Source organism: Fukomys damarensis, unplaced genomic scaffold (assembly GCF_012274545.1).
Source record: "Fukomys damarensis isolate Sample0158 unplaced genomic scaffold, DMR_v1.0_HiC HiC_scaffold_32, whole genome shotgun sequence".
Taxonomy (NCBI): domain Eukaryota; kingdom Metazoa; phylum Chordata; class Mammalia; order Rodentia; family Bathyergidae; genus Fukomys; species Fukomys damarensis.
The window spans coordinates 36067148-36088306 of NW_022900944.1; the positions used below are offsets into that span (position 1 = coordinate 36067148).

At 40.2% G+C, this 21159-nt stretch overlaps 2 protein-coding genes and 1 non-coding gene across 8 annotated transcripts in view; 1 reads left to right on the forward strand and 2 right to left on the reverse strand.

Moving 5' to 3' along the window:
- Ist1 (IST1 factor associated with ESCRT-III) overlaps nt 1-13049 on the reverse strand; it is a 41659-nt gene extending 28610 nt beyond the window's left edge. The window contains exons 1-2 of one of the 5 annotated variants that reach the window (XM_010644481.3): nt 12956-13014; nt 619-765 (exon numbers count right to left, since the gene is read on the reverse strand). In XM_010644481.3, the coding sequence (XP_010642783.1) occupies nt 619-681 (63 nt within the window). In that variant the 5' untranslated portion in view covers nt 682-765; nt 12956-13014. Of the gene's footprint in view, nt 1-618; nt 766-12955 lie in introns of those variants that run through there. The other 4 variants (XM_010644480.3, XM_010644478.3, XM_010644482.3 and 1 more) reach the window with 4 other exon arrangements.
- Nucleotides 61-264, reverse strand: LOC117283962. The gene has a single exon (XR_004515008.1). It is a non-coding gene; the product is annotated as a small nucleolar RNA SNORA73 family (small nucleolar RNA).
- Nucleotides 13050-13219: 170 nt separating the features above from the next.
- Nucleotides 13220-21159, forward strand: part of Znf821 (zinc finger protein 821) — a 27261-nt gene continuing 19321 nt past the window's right edge. The window contains exon 1 of one of the 2 annotated variants that reach the window (XM_033757891.1): nt 13220-13238. The gene's annotated coding sequence lies outside the window, so the exon portion shown is untranslated. Of the gene's footprint in view, nt 13239-20768; nt 21044-21159 lie in introns of those variants that run through there. The other variant, XM_010644473.3, reaches the window with a different exon arrangement.

The following is a 21159-nucleotide window of genomic DNA, read 5'->3' on the forward strand; positions in this document are numbered from 1 at the left end:
ACCACAAAAAAAAAAAAAAAAAAAAAAAAAAAAAAAAAAAAAAAGTCCTACTACACTAGACATCATTCCCTGCAAGGTTTATCTCCTCAGTCACTGTACACAGAACTCTGAGAAGTTGTAGTAACACGAAGGTGCAGATACAAAGACCAGCTTCATCTCCAATATTGTGGAAAGGGACTGTACACCACAGGGCAGAGCCCTAGGCTCCCCTATGACACTTGGACAGAGCCTGGGGATACGGACCTCCCAGGGCATCCATGTTAGAAAAGCAGTAACATTTCTGTAGAAAGATAACCTGAGAAGTTAGCTCGAGTTATCATTTACTATTTTGTCTAAAAGTCCTACATGTCAATTTGCTAACAAAAAAATTACAACAGCCAAGTTGGCAAAATTTGAGCTGGGGGAGTGTAGGTCAGTATTAGGACTTGTCCAGAACATACAAGGTCCTACATTTGAACCTAGCAGTGTAGAGAGAGAGAGAGAAAAAAGCAAAGAATCAAAAATTAAAATTAGGATATGAAACACTGGCCAAGATAAATGTATAAATTGTACATCTGTATTAGATATCACTTTAGTAGAATTCAGAGATGGATGTCTTACTAAAAGGTATGTATATACCTTGAGATGCAGTAATCCCATTCCTGAATATATTCCTCCAAAGAAACGTGTACACAGGACCATGAAGACACACAGCTGTAATCTCAACACTCAGGAGATTGAGGCAGGAGAGTTCTGTGTTCCAGGTCGGCCTGGGTAGGCTACATACTGAATTCAATACAAACAAAAAGCAAATAGCAAGGAACAGAGTTGGAAGCTCTAGGTCTTTCTTACTGAACTAAGTTATAAAACCAAAACAAAATGCATGTAGCAGATATCTGAAAATTTTGAAAAAGAAAATAAAAGCAGGTGGAAGAAGACAACCAGATTGTAAAGTACCAATAAACTGGCATTAAGTTTATCTTTCTTCTTCTGGAATCCCCTGGCTTAGATGCAAAGTAACCTGAAACACAAGAGTGAGCATCAATCAGTATAGCAAGAAAAAGCATCAAGAGGAAGCCTTCCTGGCTGGGAAAGCCAGAAAGGGGACCCCTGATGTGGACAGAGAATAGTTAAAAAAAAAAAAAAAAAAAAAAACCAGGGGTAGCAATCTTATTTGCAGACAAAGTAAATTTCAAACCAAAACTGAATCTAGTGTTATTGATGTATGACGGTACTGTATCATGCCTCTATGAATGTAAAATATCTAGCACCTGCTTTATGATACATAGTAGGGACCGTGCTTTATCAGAGCTACATTTAATGATATTACTCTAGAATGTTCTTTCCAGATGATGATTAAGAGGCTAATAGAAAAAATGGTGCCAGGTACCACAGCAGCAACAGAACTTTGCTGTTATATATATATATACACACACACACACACACACACACACACACATATATAAATTGAATTTTGGGAAACTTTAACGGTGCTGCCCAGTTTGGAAAAAGTCATCCCAATTTACTGTGTTGACTTGGCATTGTACAAAAATGGACAACCATATTGGTCTAGAAATGTTACTTTATGTTTTTTTTTCCCCTGTATACAGGGGTAACACATCGTACTAAATATGTAAGGTCATATCTACATGGGTTTGATTACAGAAACTAATAAAGTATTCTCTAAATAATGAAAAAAGAATAAGATAAGACTATAAGAGCGAGAAGCAATTTAAATATGTTCAGGGACCATTTTCATCTCCAGAATTAAGGATTATTTTGATGTTGTCATTGCCTTTTCTCCTTTACTTTCCTTTTTAGTTTTATTTTAGGATTCCCTATTTTTAATGTTCATACAGAGACTTCTTTAACTGAAATACCCAATAGTTTCTTTGGTGTGAAAAACTATAATAGAACACAGGATCCTAATGAGACAATTAATAATGTGAAATAGGAAGTAAAGGGTTAAAGGTGTAAGGAAAGTGGGAAGGGTCGGGGAGAGGTAATAAGGGAGAGGAAAAAAATATGAGAATCTGAAAAAAATGGAAATAAAGTGTTTGTAAATGGGGAGGGGAGGAGAGGGTGAAGGGAGGGCAGGGACAAGGGGAAAAATGAGAATCAAGACCTATTATGTAAAGGTACAGAATCCCAATGATGAATGTAATTGTATTGTATACCTAGATTGTACCAATAACCTCAAAAAAAAAAGAACAAAAAAAACCCAAAAAACAAAGCTTCATTAGACAAGGCTCAAATTTGCAATCCTCTTGCTTAAGTCTGCACGAGTATTGGGATTATAGGCATGTACCACCACGCCAGGAGATTTTTTAATCTTTTTTTAAAAACTGAAAGAATCCACGCAGGCGTGGCCTGTAGTCCCAGCACTCTCCAGGCCTGCCCCAGCTACATAGTGAGTTCAAGGCCAACCTGAAATACAGAGCAAAACCCTGCTCAAAAAAACAAAAACAAACAAATACTAAAAAATAATAATGAAGAGCTCATAACAAAAGCCACATGTAAAAGTGCATACCTGCAGTCTCAACTACTTGAGAGGTTGAGATCATAGCCTATCAGTTCAAGGCCAGCCTGGGCAACAGAGCAAGACACTGCCTCTTAAAAAAAAAAAGGCCAGGGATCTAGCTCAGTGGCTTCAGTGCCTGCCTCACAAGCACAAGGTCCCAAATTCGACCCTGGTACCAAAAAAATAAATAAATAAATAAAATTAAAAAAACTAAAAGAAACAAATAGAAACCTTACAATTTAAAATACAATAACCAAAGTCAGAAACACTGTATGAGATACTTAGCAGAACAGAAAATGTCAGACAAAAGAGTCAGTGTGTTTGAAGGCAGATCAAAAGAAAGTAGTTGAAGTGAAAAACAAGGAAAAAAATACTGAAAACAAATGAACATAGCCTTAGAGATCTGTGAAACAACAGCAAAGAATCAACGGTTGTCATGTCATCAAGACCCAGAGGATATGACAATGATGGTATTATTATAGACAGCTAGGACAAATAGGAGTTAATGTGCAGTCAGAAAGGAATCAGGCCACTGGGTAAGTCAATACTACTGGTGTAAAATGAGACACACCAAGATCGCGGCTGGGGGCAAATCTGAAGAGAGCCAGACCTCAAGATGGGAGACAACAGCCAGGCCTGCAACCTCCCTAAAGATAAACAGCAGTTTGAGATTAGACTGTATCAGCACCACCTGGTCTAGTGGGCCCAGGCAGGAATCAGACACACAGGTGAGAGACCGGGCCATCCAGACAGATTCTCCCATTCCTCTCCAGGAATGCCTTTGTTCTTTCTACACACCCCTACTTCATGACTTGTTTCCTTATTGGATCAATATAAGCCAAACAACTATATAATCATGTAGGTTGACTGTAGTTTGACCCCCATTGTACCCACTTTGTGATTCTGTTGTATAAATTACCTTTGTCAAAGAGCCTCAGCGGTCACCCACTCAGAACTCCTCCAAGGAGCTCTTCCTCTTCTTATTTCCAATAAAACTCTTAAACTTCCTCCTTTGGTTTGCTAATTCATTCTTTGATGTTATGAAACCATGAAATGAGCACATCTAACAGGTGAGAATTATTTCCCCCATTAACAGTTAAGTACCAAACAAAAAAACAAAACTTGGAAAAGCTACTGACTGAAAATTCCCCAAATTCAGTAAAATATAAATCCACAAACTCAAAAAGCACACAAATGATAAACACACCCCTCTCCCTCTCCCCCTCCTCCTCTCCCTAGTCTGGCGCTGGGGATGAAACCCACAGTCATATACATGTCAGGAAAGCACTCTGCTACATCCCTAGCTCCTGTATCTCATATTAAATGAGAGCTTTAAACAGACAGACACACAAACACACAAACACACACACACACACACACAAAGAAATTCAAGCCCAGGCTTACCATAATCAAACTGCTGAAAAGCAGAGAAGTAAGATTTTTAAGATACTGGATGGTTGGCATGGTGATGCACCCCAGTGATCACATCACTCTGGGAGGCTAAGGCAAGAGGATACAAAGTTCAAGCCCACCATGGTAACTTAGTGACTTACCAGGTAAATTATTTTTAAAAGGACTTAGGATGAAGCTCAGTGCAAAACCCCTGGGTCCAATTCCCAGTAATGACCCCCCTACCCTCAAAGAAGAGGCTTGTCACAATACCATAGGCCTATAATTCTATCAACTCAGAGGCTGAGGCAGAAGGATTCCAAGTTCTAGGCCAGCCTGGGCTGGGATGTGGCTCAGGTTTCTATTGTCAAAAACATAAATATTCCCAGCTCCAAAGGGTAGCACACATCCCTCTCTCTTTTCTTTTTTGGCAGTGCTGGGGAATGAACCTAGGGCAAGTACACATCCATCTCTTGAGAATCACACTCTAGTAGTTTAAGTGCTTACTTTTAAATTATTATCCCTTTATGTTTCTAAAAAAGAAAAAAGGTATGCACCATGCAAATGCCAGTCAAAAGAAAGTTGGAGGGGCTATATTAATATGGGGGAAAATCAGTGATACCACAGTATATAACTATGATAAAAGGGTGAATTTACCAAGAAAATATAACAATTATAATTGTGAATACACCTCGTAATAATTTCAAAATACATGAAGCAAAAAAATACACAAATCTAACTGTGGTCAGATATCAACACACCTACCTTCCTTAAGAACTGATCAGTCGCTAGTCACCGAAAAGATCAGTAAGGATGTAGAAGAACTACACACACCTACTAAATCCATCTCACTGATATTTACAGATAGGATACTCCATTCAACATCAAAGTGAACAAGCAACACCAATGAAAACGTAGATAATTGGAAGCTAACAAACTATACAAAACTGAAATCATACCAAGAATGGTTTTCCTCACAGAATTCAGCAGTCTAAGACAAAACAATTGTGAGTTTGAGTCTAATCTGAGCTACATGGCAAGTTCAAAGCTCACTACACAGTGAGATCTTGTCTTTTAAAACAAACAAACAAAACAAACTAAAAACATACCCCAGCTGGGTACGTAGTTCAGTTATAGTAAGGCCCATGGCCTATGGTTGTAATCACAGCACTTGGGAGGCCAAGGCAGGAAGACCACTACAAGTTCGAGGCCAGCTTGCACTATATAGTGAAATTCTGTCTCAAAAAAAAAAAAGATAAAACAAAAGTAAGGCAGGCAAGCTAAACCAGCACAGCAAGTGGTCATGCCCTGTCAATAATGGAGATCCAGAAAATGCACAGAAAAAGTTCCCAAAAGAAAGGTACCTTCAATTCTTGGGAGAACACAAGCAGGTTTTTGACATCAAGGCCTAATGTCAGCTTGAAGAATGGGAGATACAAGATAGCCACCTTAACCTTCTGGCCACTGTGCTCTCTCAATGACAGTAGTCTGCTGGAAGTGTAACTGCACCTCTTTTCCTACTTTTAAATGACCCACACTCACTCTGCAGAGCATTTTTCCTATTTCTAATAAATGTAAAGCCCCACTATCTTTTGCACTTGTTTTGTCCAACTTCGTTCAGGACAAAAAGAACCTAGACTCTTTAGGAGTCCCCAGCACCACAAAACCCCATTATCAGTAGAGCACTTTGCTAGCATGTCAAGGCCTTGGGTCTGATCCCCTGCAATGCAAAAAAAAAAAAGGTTTTAAAACCATAATGGAATTATTATTATGAAGGATTATTATTGTTTTTTGGTTTTGGTTTTGGTTGTTCTGAAACAGGTTCTCACCATGTAGTCAGGCTGGCCTTGAACTATGTATCCAGTGCTGGTGTTACAGGCATGCGCTACCATACTGGCTTTGGAAATTAAACATGCACTTCTAAATAAATAATCCAAGCGTTAAAGTGTCTCAGGTAAAAATTTAAAAAAAAATTTTTTTTTAAAGGTTTGAATTGAAAGTATGTGAAGATGCAAACCAAGTACAGTGGTGCATTCCTGGAATCTCAACCACTTGGGAAACTGACAAGAGGGTTGCACATTTGACACCATCCTGGACAATTTAGCAAATCCTTGCCTCAAAACTAAATTAAATCAAATGAAATGGATGAAAAGGAGGCCTGGAGATGCAGCTTGGTGTTAGGGTACCGGGGTTAGATCTCCACTACCGCCAGGAAGGGAGAGAGGGAGAAAGGGAAGGAAATATTTGTGGGATGTAGCTAAAGCAGTGCTTGGTGGACAGTGACAACACTGAGGTTCATAAAAGGCTTCCAATCAGTAATTTAACATTGCACCTTAAGGAATGAACAAAAGTAACCAACAGCAAGAGGAAAAAACAAAAGGTAAGCATCAATGCAACAGAAATGATTGAAATCAAATATATGTTTCTTAAGATTAAAAAACGAAACTGTAGGACCGGGAATTTAGTTCAGTGGTTCCCCTTCCTGCCTTGCAAGCACAAGGTCCTGAGTTTGATCCCCGGTCCAAAAAAAAAAGCTGTATAACAAACCAACACACACACACAGGAAAAATCACATTAGCAATGACAGGACTGAAAGAGGAGGTATCAATACAGATTTTACATACATACTTTTTTTTTTTTTGGTACCAGGGATTGAACTCGGGTCTTTGCGCTTGCAAGGCAGGCCACTGAACCACTGAGCTAAATCCCCGGCCCCAATATGTACACACTTTAAAGGTGAAATGAATTCCAATTTATAGCCACAAATTCAATGAGACAAAACAGACAAATCCTTTAGAAACAATTTAGTAAAATCAACAAAAATGCACTGTGACAAAAACTGAATCTAAAATTTTAAGAGTTTCTTTCTTTCTTTCTTTCTTTCTTTTTTTGGTACCAGGGATCAAACTCAGGTCCTTGTGCTTGTGAGGCAGGCCGGGAAACCACTAAGCTAAATTCCTGGCCCTTGAATTTAAAATTTAAAAACCATTCTGAAAGAAAATCCAGGCACAGTCAGACAAGTTGGTACACACCTGTAATTGCAGCAACTCTGGAGGCTGAGGCAGAAGGATTGCAAATTCAAGGTCAGCCTGGCAAACAAAGCAAGACCCTGTCTCAAAAATAAAATAATAGGGCTAGGAATATAGCTCAGTTGGTATAGTGCTTGGCTAGAATGCCTCAAGAACTTGAGTCCAATCCCCAGCACCACAAAAAGGAAAAAAAAATCTTGGCTTCTCTGGTAAATTCTATTAAGCATCTAAGGAATATCAGTATCAAATACATGAACTCCCATATCTCATAGGCCTGGTATTAGAGGTAAATGAAAATTTTAAAGAACTTAGCACAGTGTAACTCTGTCACAGTCAGTAAGCACAACAAACATTTGTCAAATAATTTGTCTTCAGAATTTTTAAACAAACTTAAATTTGGGTACACATTAGTATTCCTAACTACTTGAGAGGCTGAGACAGGAAGATCCCAACTAAGTTCAAGGCCAGCATAGGCAAGACCTGTTCTCAAAATAAAAAAAGCTGAAGACACAACTCAGCACCACACGCTGGGTTTAACTCCTAGTACCACAAATACAAATACTCTTTATCTAAAGACTAGTTGATAATAGATTTTTCTCATGTGTTTTAGATTAAAATAAAATGTTAAAGTATGCTTTTGTATCTTTTTACGCCTGCTTTTTTGGGGGTGGGAATAGTGATGGGAACTCAACCTAGGACCTCAAGGATGCTGGGCAAGACCTCTATCACTAACAATACCCTCAGCCCCTAAAATTTCTGATTAATCTGTCTTAGTCTTACTGGAGGACTTCAATTCTTTTCTCTTTTTGGTGGTACTGAAGATTGAACCCAGGGCCTAAAGCAGGTAGGCAAGAACTCTACCACTGAGATACTCCCCAGGCCCTAAACTACTTATGTGCCAGTGTTACTGATAGAACTTTGTAAATAACCAAAAAACCTACAAAATGTTAGGAAAATGTAGAATGACTTCTGCTCTTCTAACTGGTATGTTTTGTTTAGTTCAAAATTAATAGACACTGGAGGCATTAACCACAGAATGGGCTATCTGGCCTTGTCCTGAGATGACAGGGCACATCAAGACTCTGGGCTACAAAGTTTTGGGAGCCACATGATTGTAAAAGTGTCACGATGAAAAGAACAATTGCTTAACTTTGCTTTCCTGACCTTGAATAACCAATTCCTTCAGCTAGAATACACAGCTAGACAAATTTTAAAGGTAAACTCCCCAACTACAATGAATTGCTACATCTGGGTTAAAGTTAACTGTCTTGTGACCATGATTTGTATACCAGTAATTCAAACTGAGAGAATGAAATGTAACCACCTGAATGAGGGCATGACTGTAAAACCCTATAAAAGAAGGAGCTGTAACCCAGTGGGGGGGTCAATCTCCAACCCAGATCTTGATGGTGCTATTGGTCTTTTGCTAGCGAAATAAACTTTTTGTTATTTTACTTCCATTCTGTGTCTCTGCTTGCCATTTACTTCCAATTTCCTTCCACAACATTATTTCCATAGTGCCTAGAAAAATTCTAATTCATATTTTTATGTTAGTTAATTTATAACAGGAGGATATTTAACTAAAATATAGGATTGGGGGGGTACAGGGAATTGAACTTGAAACCTTGTGCTTGTGAAGCAGGCAGCAGAACCACTGAGATAAATCCCCGGCCCAATTTAAAAAAAAAGGACTATTAACTAGCATCTGTGATCCTAGTTCTCAGTATTCTATGTTGCTTATATGCTAAAATATACTATTTATTAGTGTAATACAATTTTTATGAGTCTACTGCTTCTCAGCCTTTTGGCTAAGATCCAGTATATTTTTATGAGTCTCTCACATAGGTCAGCAGCCTCATGAGGATGGCATTCTTGGCGATTTCCCTCATTTTACTCCAATTCTTAACTCTGGCACAACAAATTCATCTAGCCCCTCTCATCATTCTATCCTGGGGCCTTTGGAACCTAGATAATCAAACAGGAGGTGTAAAGCCAATCTGAGTCCTTTCTCAAATTATCTAAGGAAAGAAAAGGAAGTTTATAACTGCAACCCAAAACAATCCAAAGGCCTAGTGATAGTGATCTTGAAAGGTCTATTAAAGTAGCTACAAAGAGGGCCCTGTTATTCCAAACAGGACGACAAGTTGAAGGAAATCCTGGGCAACTCAGTGAGACCCTTTCTCAAACTCAATTTTAAAAAAGCTGGGCCAGGAGTGGTGGTACATACACTTCTGTAATCCCATCACTTGGAAGGCTGAAGCAGGAGGATCACCACAAATTCAAGACTGGTCTGGGCTACACAGTGAACTACCTAAAGAGAGATTGTCTCTAAATCAATCAATCAATCAATCAATCGCACACAAGCCCAAACTGTCAAGCTGAAGATTACAGTAAGTGTGAGGCCTTGGGTTCAAATCCCACTAACAGAAAAAAAATTTTCCCCAACTTCAAGGTCTGTATCTTCAAAAGTATGAAGAGAAAAGGGAGAAAACAGAGTCAGTAATGGCTAGAGAGGCACTTTGCAATATATACGAAAACTTTTGTCATTTTTCTGAATATCTCTTACATAGTTCAATTCCCTAAAACATTTCCCTGTACAAGTTGCCAGGAAGTTTACTGTATTTTTAAAACTGTATTCAAGGCTTTCCTGAGCAAATTAATCAAGATCAAAATTTTAGTACAATAAAGAACAATACCACCAGCATCATATGTAATTCATGAGAAAGTATAGGCTTTTTAAACCCCATCTGGGGCACACATCTGTAATCCTACCACTCTGAAAGGCTGAGGCAGGAGGATCACAAGTTTGGACCAAGCATAGGCATCCTAATGATTTAGTGAGACCTTCTTATGTTTTCTATCTACATGTCACCCCAAAGCTTCATATGCTCCTAAGTGGGGACTTGGGGAGGTGATTGGATCATGTGGGTGTGACACGAATCAGTGGATTACCTCACTGATTAATTTATAGCTAAATGTAATGTTGGGAGGAAGCCTGGCTGGAGAAGGTAGGTCACTGGGGGTGTGGCCTGGAAAAGTCTATCTCCCTTTCTCCTCCCTTGATCTCTCTGCTTCCTGTCTGCCATACCAGGAGCTGTTTTTCCTGTCATGCCACCCAGCCTTGGAGCCACATGACTATGGACTACAAACTGAGTCAAAATAAAAACTCTCTTCTTTTAAATTGTAGGCATTGGGTACTGTGTTCCAGCAACAAGAAAGTAACTAAGACAGACCCTGTCTCAAAATAAAAAAGCGGGCCAGGTGTGGTGGTGCACGCCTATAATCCCAGCACTCCGGAGGCTGAGGCAGGAGGATTGCTGTGAGTTCAAGACCAGCCTGAGCTACATAGTGAGTTCCAGGTCAGTCTCAACAACATAGCAAGACCCTGTCTCAAAAAAACAAAACAAAACAAAAAATAAATAAAGGGGATGGGATGTACCTTAGTAGAAAGATACTGGGTTTAATTACTAACAGAGGGACAAAAAGAGGGAGGGAGGGAAAAAGAGAAGGGATGGCTTCAGAATTCAGAGGCCAACAAAGTTTTTTGGAAGAAGTCATAAACACTGGAATCTGTAAGTATTATGAAAATGTCTTTATCTTGCTTCCCAATAAACTATAAATACATTGCAAAAAATCGACTGGGTATACTTACTTTAAACTTGATTTTAGTGGCTGCCTAATATCCTACTGCGTAACAATTCTCTTTTATTAATTCTTTTTGACACATATTAATAGTGCTGAAATAAATGCATTTTACTTTTCATGTATTTAAAATTATTTAGACTACATTTATTTTTTAGGGATTGCTTTTCTTTTTTTTTGGTCCCGGGGATGGAACTCAGGCCCTTGTACTTGTGAGGCAGGCACCGGAAACCACTGAGCTAAATCCCCAGCCCTCTAGGGATTTCTTTATTGTTTGTTTTGGTTTTTTGAGACAGGGTCTAGGCTGGCCTTGAACTCACAAGAGATCATCCTGCCCCAGCCTCCCAAGTAGTGGGATTATGAGCATGAGCCACCACATCTAGCTTGTTTTCTAGTTTTCTTTTAACATCAGAATAGGCTCCATGTAATTGAGACTCTGGTTATTTTACAAGAATGAGAAATTAAGTGGCCTAGAGTTGAGAATTCTGAAGATTCAGATCTTATAAAAACCAGAGGCACAAGAAAGACACAAAATGAAAAATAATTTGGACAATAACACCTCTTTTGGTTTTCTGGGCCAAGCTTTTGTGAAATACAGGCTGGCTTCAAACCTGGCATCCTCCTGCCTCAGCCTTCCAAGTGCTGGGATTACAGCCATCCACCCCTCCACAGGGCTTAATAACACCTTTTATGGAAGTTTTTTTTTTTTTTTTTTTTTTTTTTTTTTACCTTTTATGTAAGTTTTAAGAAGCTGACTTAAAAATGTAGTACTAATATTGGAGTTTCAAAACATTCTCCCCACCCACCCGGGATCAAACTCAGGACTTTGTGCCAGCCAGGAAGGTGCAGCCACCACTGAGATACATCCCCCAGCTCTTCAAAAAATTCTAAACTTTTAATGATTATTACCAAATCTTCCTATCCTAGATATGACTCAGAAGTTGCTGGTAAATGAATGTATTATTTATAAAGTTTAAAAAATGAAAGTACAGAGGACACATGATCGGCTACAAGTTGATTTTTTTAAACTTAAGAAGTTATGAATAGTTTCTCTGGTATGAAAAACTAAAAGTGTAAATAAGGTTCAAATTATATAACTGATAATGTGAAATAGGAAGAAAAGGGCTAAAGGAGTAGGGGAAGTGAGAAGGGTAGGGGAAAGGAAAGAAGGGAAAAGAAAAAATATGAGAAAAGGAAAAAATGGCAACAAAGTTTTTGTAAATAGGAAGGGAGGAGGGGTAATGGGACGGCAGGGGTAAGGGGAAAAAATAAGAACCAAGACATATCGTGTAAAGGTACAAGATCCCAATGTAACTGTACTGTATACCTAAAAAGGACCAATAAACTCAACAAACACCAGACTTGAGCCTGGGCTGTGTAGTCAACAGAAAAAAAAAATTGAAGAGGTAATTACCTACACTTTACTTTCGTTTGTTTTCCAAAACAAAAAGTTAAAAATAATTACGTAAGGGCCGGAGATTTAGCTCAGCGGTTCCACCGCCTGCCTCGCAAGCGCCAAGGAACCGAGTTCGATCCCCGGTACCAAAAAAAAAAAATTTTTTTTACATAAGCATCACAACAACAAAAAATTACAAGCCCCTCCCCAAAGAGCCTTTAAAACCACACTTTTTCCGCTTCTGCGCGCAGAGAAAGTGACTGTGTCTTCCCGATTATCCTACAGTCCTATTATGCACCCAACTATTAAAGGAAAGCTCTCGGGTCGGGCCTTCTTTTAAACTTATGCTGGCGAGTTTCAAGACCTCACCCCGGAAGACACACGCTGAGAACACAAAGAGCAGAGGGGCAACCACGGGCGGGCCGCAGGCTCCTCTCCAGGTCTCTCGTCCTCAGATGTCTGCGACGAGGGCAGAAGCCGCTCCCTGTTTCCGCGAGAAAAGGTGATTTCTCCGGCTAAAGATGGGAGGCCCATTTGAGTCTCCCAGGAATAAATTCAGGAGACCACCGTGCCCGGCACAGGCAGCCTGGGCGCGGAGGCGATCAGCCGTGGAGGCACTGACACACTGAAATGTTTCTGGGCCCAGAAGACCGGGCGGGGTGACGCCGAAGGGCCCGACCCCAGGCCCGGGCCGTGGAGTTTGCGCCCCAAGGTAGCGACAGCTCGGGCAGGAAGGACCACAGTAAAGTTTCACTGCTTAGGTCGGGGACCAGCGGCCTCGCCACGCCCCCACCCCGCCCGGGTCCCCTTCGGCGCCGCTGCCCCCGAGGGCCCGACCTCCAGCCAGACTCCCACTTCCAAGACTTCCTTTTCTCCTCCTTTGCACCCCTAGGGTCGTTCAAACCCGGGGCCCCAACATTGACTGGGGCTGCCAAACTCTGGGTGCAGAACGAAGACTAAGAAGAAAAAAACCCTTGACGCTAAGGAAGCCACACTCACCTGACCGAACTCAGGCGTGAAAACCTCCAAGACTGACTTCCGTGACACCGCTCAGCATCCAAAATGGCGGTTTCCCCAGCCTCAGCACAGCCAGCGCGAGCGGAAGGATCCACGGGTCGTTAGCCACTCCCTCCTTTGCAGGGATTGGCTGCGCACCCGCCTCTCCGGAACCCACGCTCCGATCTCTTGGCGCCTCCCACGCTCCGCTCCCTTTGGAGTCGAAGCGGCCGGGGGACTATTTTCCGCGGCGGAGGTTTCGTTGTGCTTCGCATCCGTGATGCTTGTGAGTCACCTGCAGGGGCGCGCCCTGGATTTTACCCTGGGTCCGGTGGAGCGGTTGGCGGTATCCTGTTCTCCGAGTCCGTACCTAGTACCTTTGTCCCGGATTGTCCCAGCCCGAGGGGAAACTTCCGGAGTTCCTCGCTGAGATTTGCCCCACTCCCTGTCTCGCCTCTCCCTTCGCCCTCGGCGGGTTTCACCTTCGTCCGGGTTTTCGTCCCCTCGTAGAGAGACGAACGGGTTCCGCTCCCTCCTTGGCAGAGCAGCCCTGTTTATGCGACTCTCCAGCCGCCCGTCTCTCCGTTTCCATCTGCTGATGCCCATTCTTCTGCCCCGGTGTTAAACCCGGTCTTGATTACCCTTTCCATCACAATCTCTTGGGCCTTTGTATGTAAATTCAATAATATGTTTCCTCAGCACCATATTCTCTGGCTGTTTCCCTTATGTATCACTATATTCAGAGGAAATTTTTCATTTGTCTTTGTTTTTAACTTGAAAACCATTTGCTCGGCTTGCGTTGGCAGGGGCTTTCTGGATTCCGCTTCCAGGAGAAGGTAATCCTGCCCCCTGCTGTAGAGGCTGCGTCTGCCGAGGCTAATACTGTGTTTGCTTGATTGTCTGTGGGCTTTCACATGACAGGTACGGAGCCACCTGTTACGATGAGAGGTTGTTATGAATACTGTACGGATTCCATTTTGCAGCGTTTTGAAATAAAACCAGGTTCTTGCAACTCAGTACACAGTATTTGGTTGCTTTAAAACGTGAGGAAAATTTTTTTTTCAGTAAATACTCCATATATAAATCGAGTTATTGTGCAGCACGAACATAACAAAAAAAAAGAGGGCAGACCGCTCCAATTTTAACAGCCTAGAGGTAAGAAACCAAATGTAATGTACATAGACCTTGTTTAGATAATGGTTTCAAGCAAACCAATTATACAACGTTTGGGGGAATAATTGAGGAAATTTTATCATGGAGTGGGAAATAACCCCAAAATTATTATTTTGTCATTGTCTAAGAAAATACCCTGTTATTTTAAGAAATGCATACTGTAAAATGGCAGCAAAGATCTTGATAATTGTTAAACCAGATGATGGCTATTATTGTACTATTTCCTCTACCTTTAAGTATGTTTGTAAATGTTCATAGTCGCTAGCCAAAAGGTAGAAGCAATCCAACTGTTCATCATGGGGATGCATGGATAAACAAAATATGTTTATGGTGATTTAACTTTTAAATTTTTGAAGCAATGTATAAACATGGCAAAGCACATAGAGCTGAAAATGATATACAATGAAAATAAGTCTTTCTACTCTGAACTTTAGTCTTACGGTCTGTTGTAGAAGTAACCACTGTTACCAGATTTTTGTGGTTTTGTAGAAGTTACCTAATCTATAAAGTGAGAATAATATCACCTACCTTGATAAAATTGTTGTTATTGTCTTAGTTTATGAAAGCTCTTAGAACAGTGTTCAACAGTTTTGTTTGTGTGTGTGAGAGAGAGAGGGGGTCTCACTGTGTAGTTCAGTCTGGCCTTCAACTTACTATGGAGCCCAGGCTGACTTCAAATTTCAGTGATCCTCCTGCCTCAGCCTTCCAAATGCTGGGATTACAGGCATGCACCACAACTGGCATCAACAGATAGTGTTGAATGCTTCTAATATCCTTCCAGTAACATTCTTTTTTGAGACAGGGTCTTGCTGGCCTTGAATTCACAGCCTGGGCCGGCCTTGAACTCCTGCGTTAGCCTTCTTCCAGAGTGCTGAGACTTACAGGAATGCCGGCACCACCATGCCCAGCTTTTTTTTTTTTTTTTACACGTATAGTAGCATACAAGACACATTGTACTATAACTTGCTTTATGATATATATCCTGGAGATTGTCCCATACCAATAGTTATAAATAATTCTCATTCCTTGAAAAGGCTATATAATATTTTGTTGTGTATGTGTATCTTAATTTTAAAGCAGAGCTGTACTGATGGGCTTTTAGGTTATTTCCAACATTTTGCCTCTGTGAACAATGCTGCAGTAACTAGATATTTGCCAGTATGACTCGTATTGGGTAAATTTCCAGAAACAACTGTGTCAAAGGGTAGATACATTTTTTAGTTTAATAGATGCTGCCAAATCACCTTTCAAAGAGGAAGTACCAATTTGTATCACTAACACCAAAGTATGAAGAGTTTGTATTTCCTATGCCCTTGACATTATAGCAACCTTGTTCAAGCCACAGAAATAAAAATAAGCTGGGGGGGGCATTCATCCCCAGTCTAGTGAAGTGATTCATTTAGAAAAATTGCTTCCTACTCAGGAATTGCTTTGATTCAGCAGTCATTACTTGTGTTCTGGATTTTTGCAAAACTCACCTGTCTAAATTTTCAGATCCTTTATCAACTGTGAATTGTAACACAATCACCCAGTTATTCAAACACTATCTGCGAGGATGAGAAGAGAGGCAGTATCTCTATCCCTCTCTAAAAAGGCTGGTTTCATTCAGAAGCTAAACATAATCATAAACAAACTGACTCAGACTGTTTCACTTTAAAATCCTGTTTTGCACTTGGGAGAAAAATTAACATACATTTCTTTGGTCAACCCTGTACTCTTTTTTGTTTAAGTTGTTATAACTAGCTATAATTAAAATTTGATAGGGCCAGAGATTTAGCTCAGTGGTTCCACTGCCTGTGTCTAAAGCGCAAGGACCCAATTTCGACCCCTGGTACCAAAAAAAAAAAAAACTTGATACAGTGTTGGAACTCAGTGGAATAAGAATCTCAGTAACAGGCCTGAAGGCCCAAATCAGTCAGGCCTGTTTTCATATAGCTCCTTAAGAGTGGCTTTTACATTGTTAAGGGGGCCCACGCCTATAATACCAGCACTTAGAAGGCTGAGGCAGGAGGAAGGCTGCAAATTGGAGGCCACATGTGCTGCATAGTGAGTTCAAGGCCAGTCTGAACTATGCAGCAAGACCATGTCTTGAAAAACAAAACAAAAACATACATTGTTAAAGGGTTGGGATGGGGTGAGGGGTAATGTAACAGTGATCTATGTTGCCTACAAAGCCACAAAGCCTAAAATATTTAAATGCTATCTGGCCTCGTATAGGAAGTTTGCTAACTACTGCAATAAAAGTAAAGTATTACACATGATATAAGAGAAAGAAGGGAAGATGATGGGGAAAGAGATATTTGCATTAAGTACTAATCTTTAGAAATGGTAAAGTTTAGACAGCTCAGGCTAAAGAAGATAAAATGGAATAGGAACAACTCTGGCTATCTTCCTAAGACCAAGGGAAGAAATGATCATTTTTTACAGCACCTACAGCACAGTCCTTCAGAGCACTACTCAGTATTGTTAATTAGGGCTTTATACAGATAGTAAGCGTCTCTGATATTTTGCAGTATACAAAGCACTGATAAGCACATTAGCTCAATTTGAGGCTCACCACATGTCTGTGAAGTAGCTGTAGGTCAGAAATCCTGTTTTTATAGAAAAAATGTGAAGTGACCAATCCAAGACCAAAAGCAGTGTGTCAAAATCAAGTCTTGAACCCAGATCTTGAGATGATATTTTATATTTTCCATATGTCCACATACTTTGCGTCTTGGTCTTACATTTAATTTGTTTCCTGATCTTATTTTAATTTGTGTGTATAGGGTTTATCAGTAAACACAATGAAAATGCATTAAATCACTACTCTTGCTTTGGAGTCAGTATATATCGATCAAAAGATTTGGCAGTGTTTTAGTTGTACCATCATTGTAATAATCCTAAAAAATTAATTTTTCCTTAAATGAATTTGAAGGAATAAAAGCTAGTCCTACATTTTAAATATAAATTCAAAAGCTATTTGAAAGCAATTTAAGGTCCAGGGATTTAGCTCAGTGGCACTGTGCCTGCCTCACAAGCACAAGGTCCTGAGTTCAATCCCCAGTTCCAGAAGTAAAATATACATTATGGACAATTTATTTATTTTTGCAATAGGGTCTCACTATGTAGTTCAGGCTGGCCTTTAATTCACTGTGTAGCTCAGGCTGTCCTTAAACTTGTGATTGCCTGGCTGGATAATTGATTTTAAACAAGACTACTGAGAATTCAATGGGGGAAAGGAGTTTTTTAAAAGATGGAGCTGAGACAGCTGGATAGCCACATACACAAAAAGATTAAACTTCCCTGCTTTGTACCATACAAAACTTACTCAGAATGTATCAAAGATCTAAATGTAAGCACCAAAATTAGGACAGTCTTAGAAGAAATTAACAGGTGGAATTTTTCATATCTACGTCCTACTTTCATAGCTATGACACTTAAATCACAACCAAAGAAAACTAAATTAGACTTCATATTAAAAAAAAAAAACTTTGGTTCTTCGAAGAGTATAAAGAAAGTGAATATAGCACACAGAAAAAGTTTGCAAATCACATATCTGACAAGGGTCTAGTATCCAGATTCCATAAAAACTATCGTTCCACCACCTGCCTTGCAAATGCAAGGGCCTGAGTTCAATTCCTGGTACCAAAAAAAACTATTGTAACACAATAATAAAAAGACAACCTAATTTTAAAATGGGCAAAAGGGGCCAGGGATTTAGCTCAGTGGCACTGCACCTTCCTCACAAGCACGTGGTCCTGGTACAGGGGACGGGGGATGGGCAAAAGATTTGAACAGACATTCTCCAAATGGTCAACAGTAACCACATGAAGATATATACAATTCAAATAAAAAAATCACAATTTTATAGAACTTTATATGCACTTGGGTAGCTATAGTGAAAAAAGAAAATAATAGCTGGGCATGGTAGTGCACACTTGTTATCCCAGCACTTGGGAAACTAAGGCAGAAGGATTGTTGCAAATTCAAGACCAGTCTGGCCTACATAGTAAGTTCAAAGCCAGCAAGACCCTGTCTCAAATAAATAAAATAATTTACTAGGCCATGGAAAAATTGAAATAGTCATATATTGTGCTACAAAATAGCACATCCACTTTGGAAAATACATTACAGTTCCTTAAAAAGTTAAACACAGTTATCATATGACCCAGAAATTTTAGTTCTAGGTATATCTGTACACCCAAGAGAACCGAAAACACATTGACACAAAAATACGACACAAATGTTCATAGCACATTATTCCTAGTAGCCAAAAAAGGGGAACCGAGCCAAATATCCATCAACTGATGAATGGATAAATAAGTCATATATCTATACAATGGAGTATTATTCAGCAAAGAAATGAAGTACTGATACACACTAGCATGGATACCCCTGAAAACATAATAAAAGAAGCCAGACCCCAAAGGTTCAATACTGTGTTATCCCATTTATATGAAATGTCCACATAGGCAAATCCACAGAGAGAGAAAGTAGCCTAGCAGTTGCTAGTCTCTCTCCCCGTCCCTCCCTTCCTCCCTCCCTCTGTCTCCCTCCCTCCCTCCTCCACCTCTCTCCCCTTTCTCCCTCTCTCCCTCCTTCCCTCTCTCCTTCTCTCCTCTCTCTCTTTCCTAGGTGCCAAGACGTAACTTTGCTCTATAGCATGCTTCCACCATGATTCCTTGCTACAAGCCCAAAGCAAAGAGGCCAAGAAATTATGCACTGAGACTTCCAAAACCATGAGCCAAAATAAAGCTTTTATCCTTTAAGTCCATCTTGAGGTATGTTATCACAACAGAAAGCTAACATAGGGGTATTCCACAACCCTGTGCATATACTAACATCCACTGAACTGTACATTTTAAAAGGGTGAGTTTCATGGCATGTAAATTATACCTTAATAAAAAATTTCCCCCCAAAATAGGTTAAGTTTTACAATTACTACTGTAATATAAAGCCCTAACAAGTTAATTGTAGGAGCTAATAAATATAAAATGTATTTCGGAGCTGGAGGTGTAGCTCAGTGTTAAGAGTGTGTGCTTAACGTGTCAAAGCCTGGGTTCGATCCCCATACCAAAGCGAAACAAAGATGGATTAGGAAGATATTTAAGGGAAGAGCTAATATAATTGAAGTGGCAAAATAATAGCATAACTCTGGCCATACTGCAAAAGTAGGGATAAAAGCGGGGGGGAATCCACAGTTAATTAAAAAGTCTTCTGGATCTAGAACTAGTTCAGATGAGAGCAGAAGAAACATTAATTCTTTCTTTAATTGTTTTTTTATTATTATTTGACTCTAACTCTGAGTCACAACACCTCAAGGACATTTTTAGAGCACAGGAAATTTATGAAAATAGCATTATTATGATCTCATTTTATCAGAAGCTGGAACAAGCTGCCCAGCTTCCTCACCCCAAGTGCTGGGGATTGAATTTAGGGCATTGAATATGCTAAGCAGTTGCGGTACCACTGAGATATAAGCCAGCCCAAGATGCTAAACTTGACTCAATAGCTTAATAATGAATCCAAGAGGTTTCACTGGAGGCTAACGCTACCTGTTAGCAACTCTCCTGCTGAAAACACGAACTACATCAATTTCAAAGTGGCAAACTACTTAGTCCAAACTAATTAAGAGTTATTGAGAAGTATAAAAGCTAATGTCAAATGAGAAGACCTGTCATGTAAAGGTACAAAATCCCAATGATGAATGTAACTGTACTATATACCTAAAATGTACCAATAAAGTCAATGAGAAAAATAAATAAACAAAAGGTAACGTCTATTCCCACTTACATTCTTATACAAAGTCTGAAATCTTAACTCGTTGAGTAAGACTATTTCAATTTCTGACAGTCGAAATTAAAATTTTAAATGAAATTAAAATGTTTCCTTGACTGATGTTAAACAATTTCTACCTAAATATCTTAGTTACAGTAAATGAATAAATGAATGAGCTATTTACCACAGAATTGTGAAGGACCGAGTCTTCAATACACCCATTCTATCGCATTAGACACAAGATACAGACAATGATATCATCTTGTTGGAAATTTGGGGGAAGGACAATCTGCAAAAACACTTTATGCAAATACCAGAACTTATCGTTTTCTCAGAATGGACCGCATTCTCATTAGTTCCTCCTTTGTGGGGCCAGCAATCATAATAAATATTTGCATAATACTATCATAAACTTATTTTACTTAACCAAACACAACAACTGTATGATAGTAGAGGGCAGGGAATGCTACATTGTAATTCATTTTACATTTTCGAAAACAAAGGCTCAACATAGAGAAGCGACCTGCCCCACGTCTCGATTTTGTCAGTGGAAGAGCTGAGACTCAAACCTGATCTTCTAACATCAGATCTCGTCTTGTCATCGCGTTCCCTCCTTTCCCAAGTAGGCAGTTAGAGGAAGGCATAGGCATTCTACAAGAAGACAGGAAGAGAGGAAGGAAGGGAAACCCACAGGGAAAGTGAATTGGATTTTGACGGGAGAAGGTGTTTCGTTAGAAGTCCAGCCACTGTCAATTGCTCCAAATGCCCCTTAAGTGGCAATAATGATCACAAGTTACCCCAGGTCTACCAACTTCTGCTATTTTACGAGTTAACTATCCTGCTGGAGAAATAAATGTTCAAAAGTTGTCTAAAAGTGTTTCTCGTCTAAGGCTCTGACAGCTGAATTTAGCCCCTCCCACGGAGGCCTCGGCTCCTCTTTCTCGCCCACGTTGAATGCCTCAGGGAGCGAAGATGGGGAGAGCTGTGAGAGTGAAAGGAGGAGGGTTGTGATGTTGGGGGGGGGGGTGCTAAGGTTGGGCTAAGGACTGGAGAGCCTGCGGTGGAGCTGTGGTTAGGGGCATGTGGGTTTTGTGGCTGACACCAAGGTGGGGGAGGAAACCAGGATTCGAGTTGATAGGGTGGAGTTCGCACACCCAGGTAGGTTTGGGGACGCCAAGGCGCTGAGGGCACCGAAGAAAGACCGAGGCGGGGGCGAGGCTGAGGGGTCTCAGGAGCAAGAGGATGCAGGGTCCCTTAAGTCCCGCCTCCCCGGG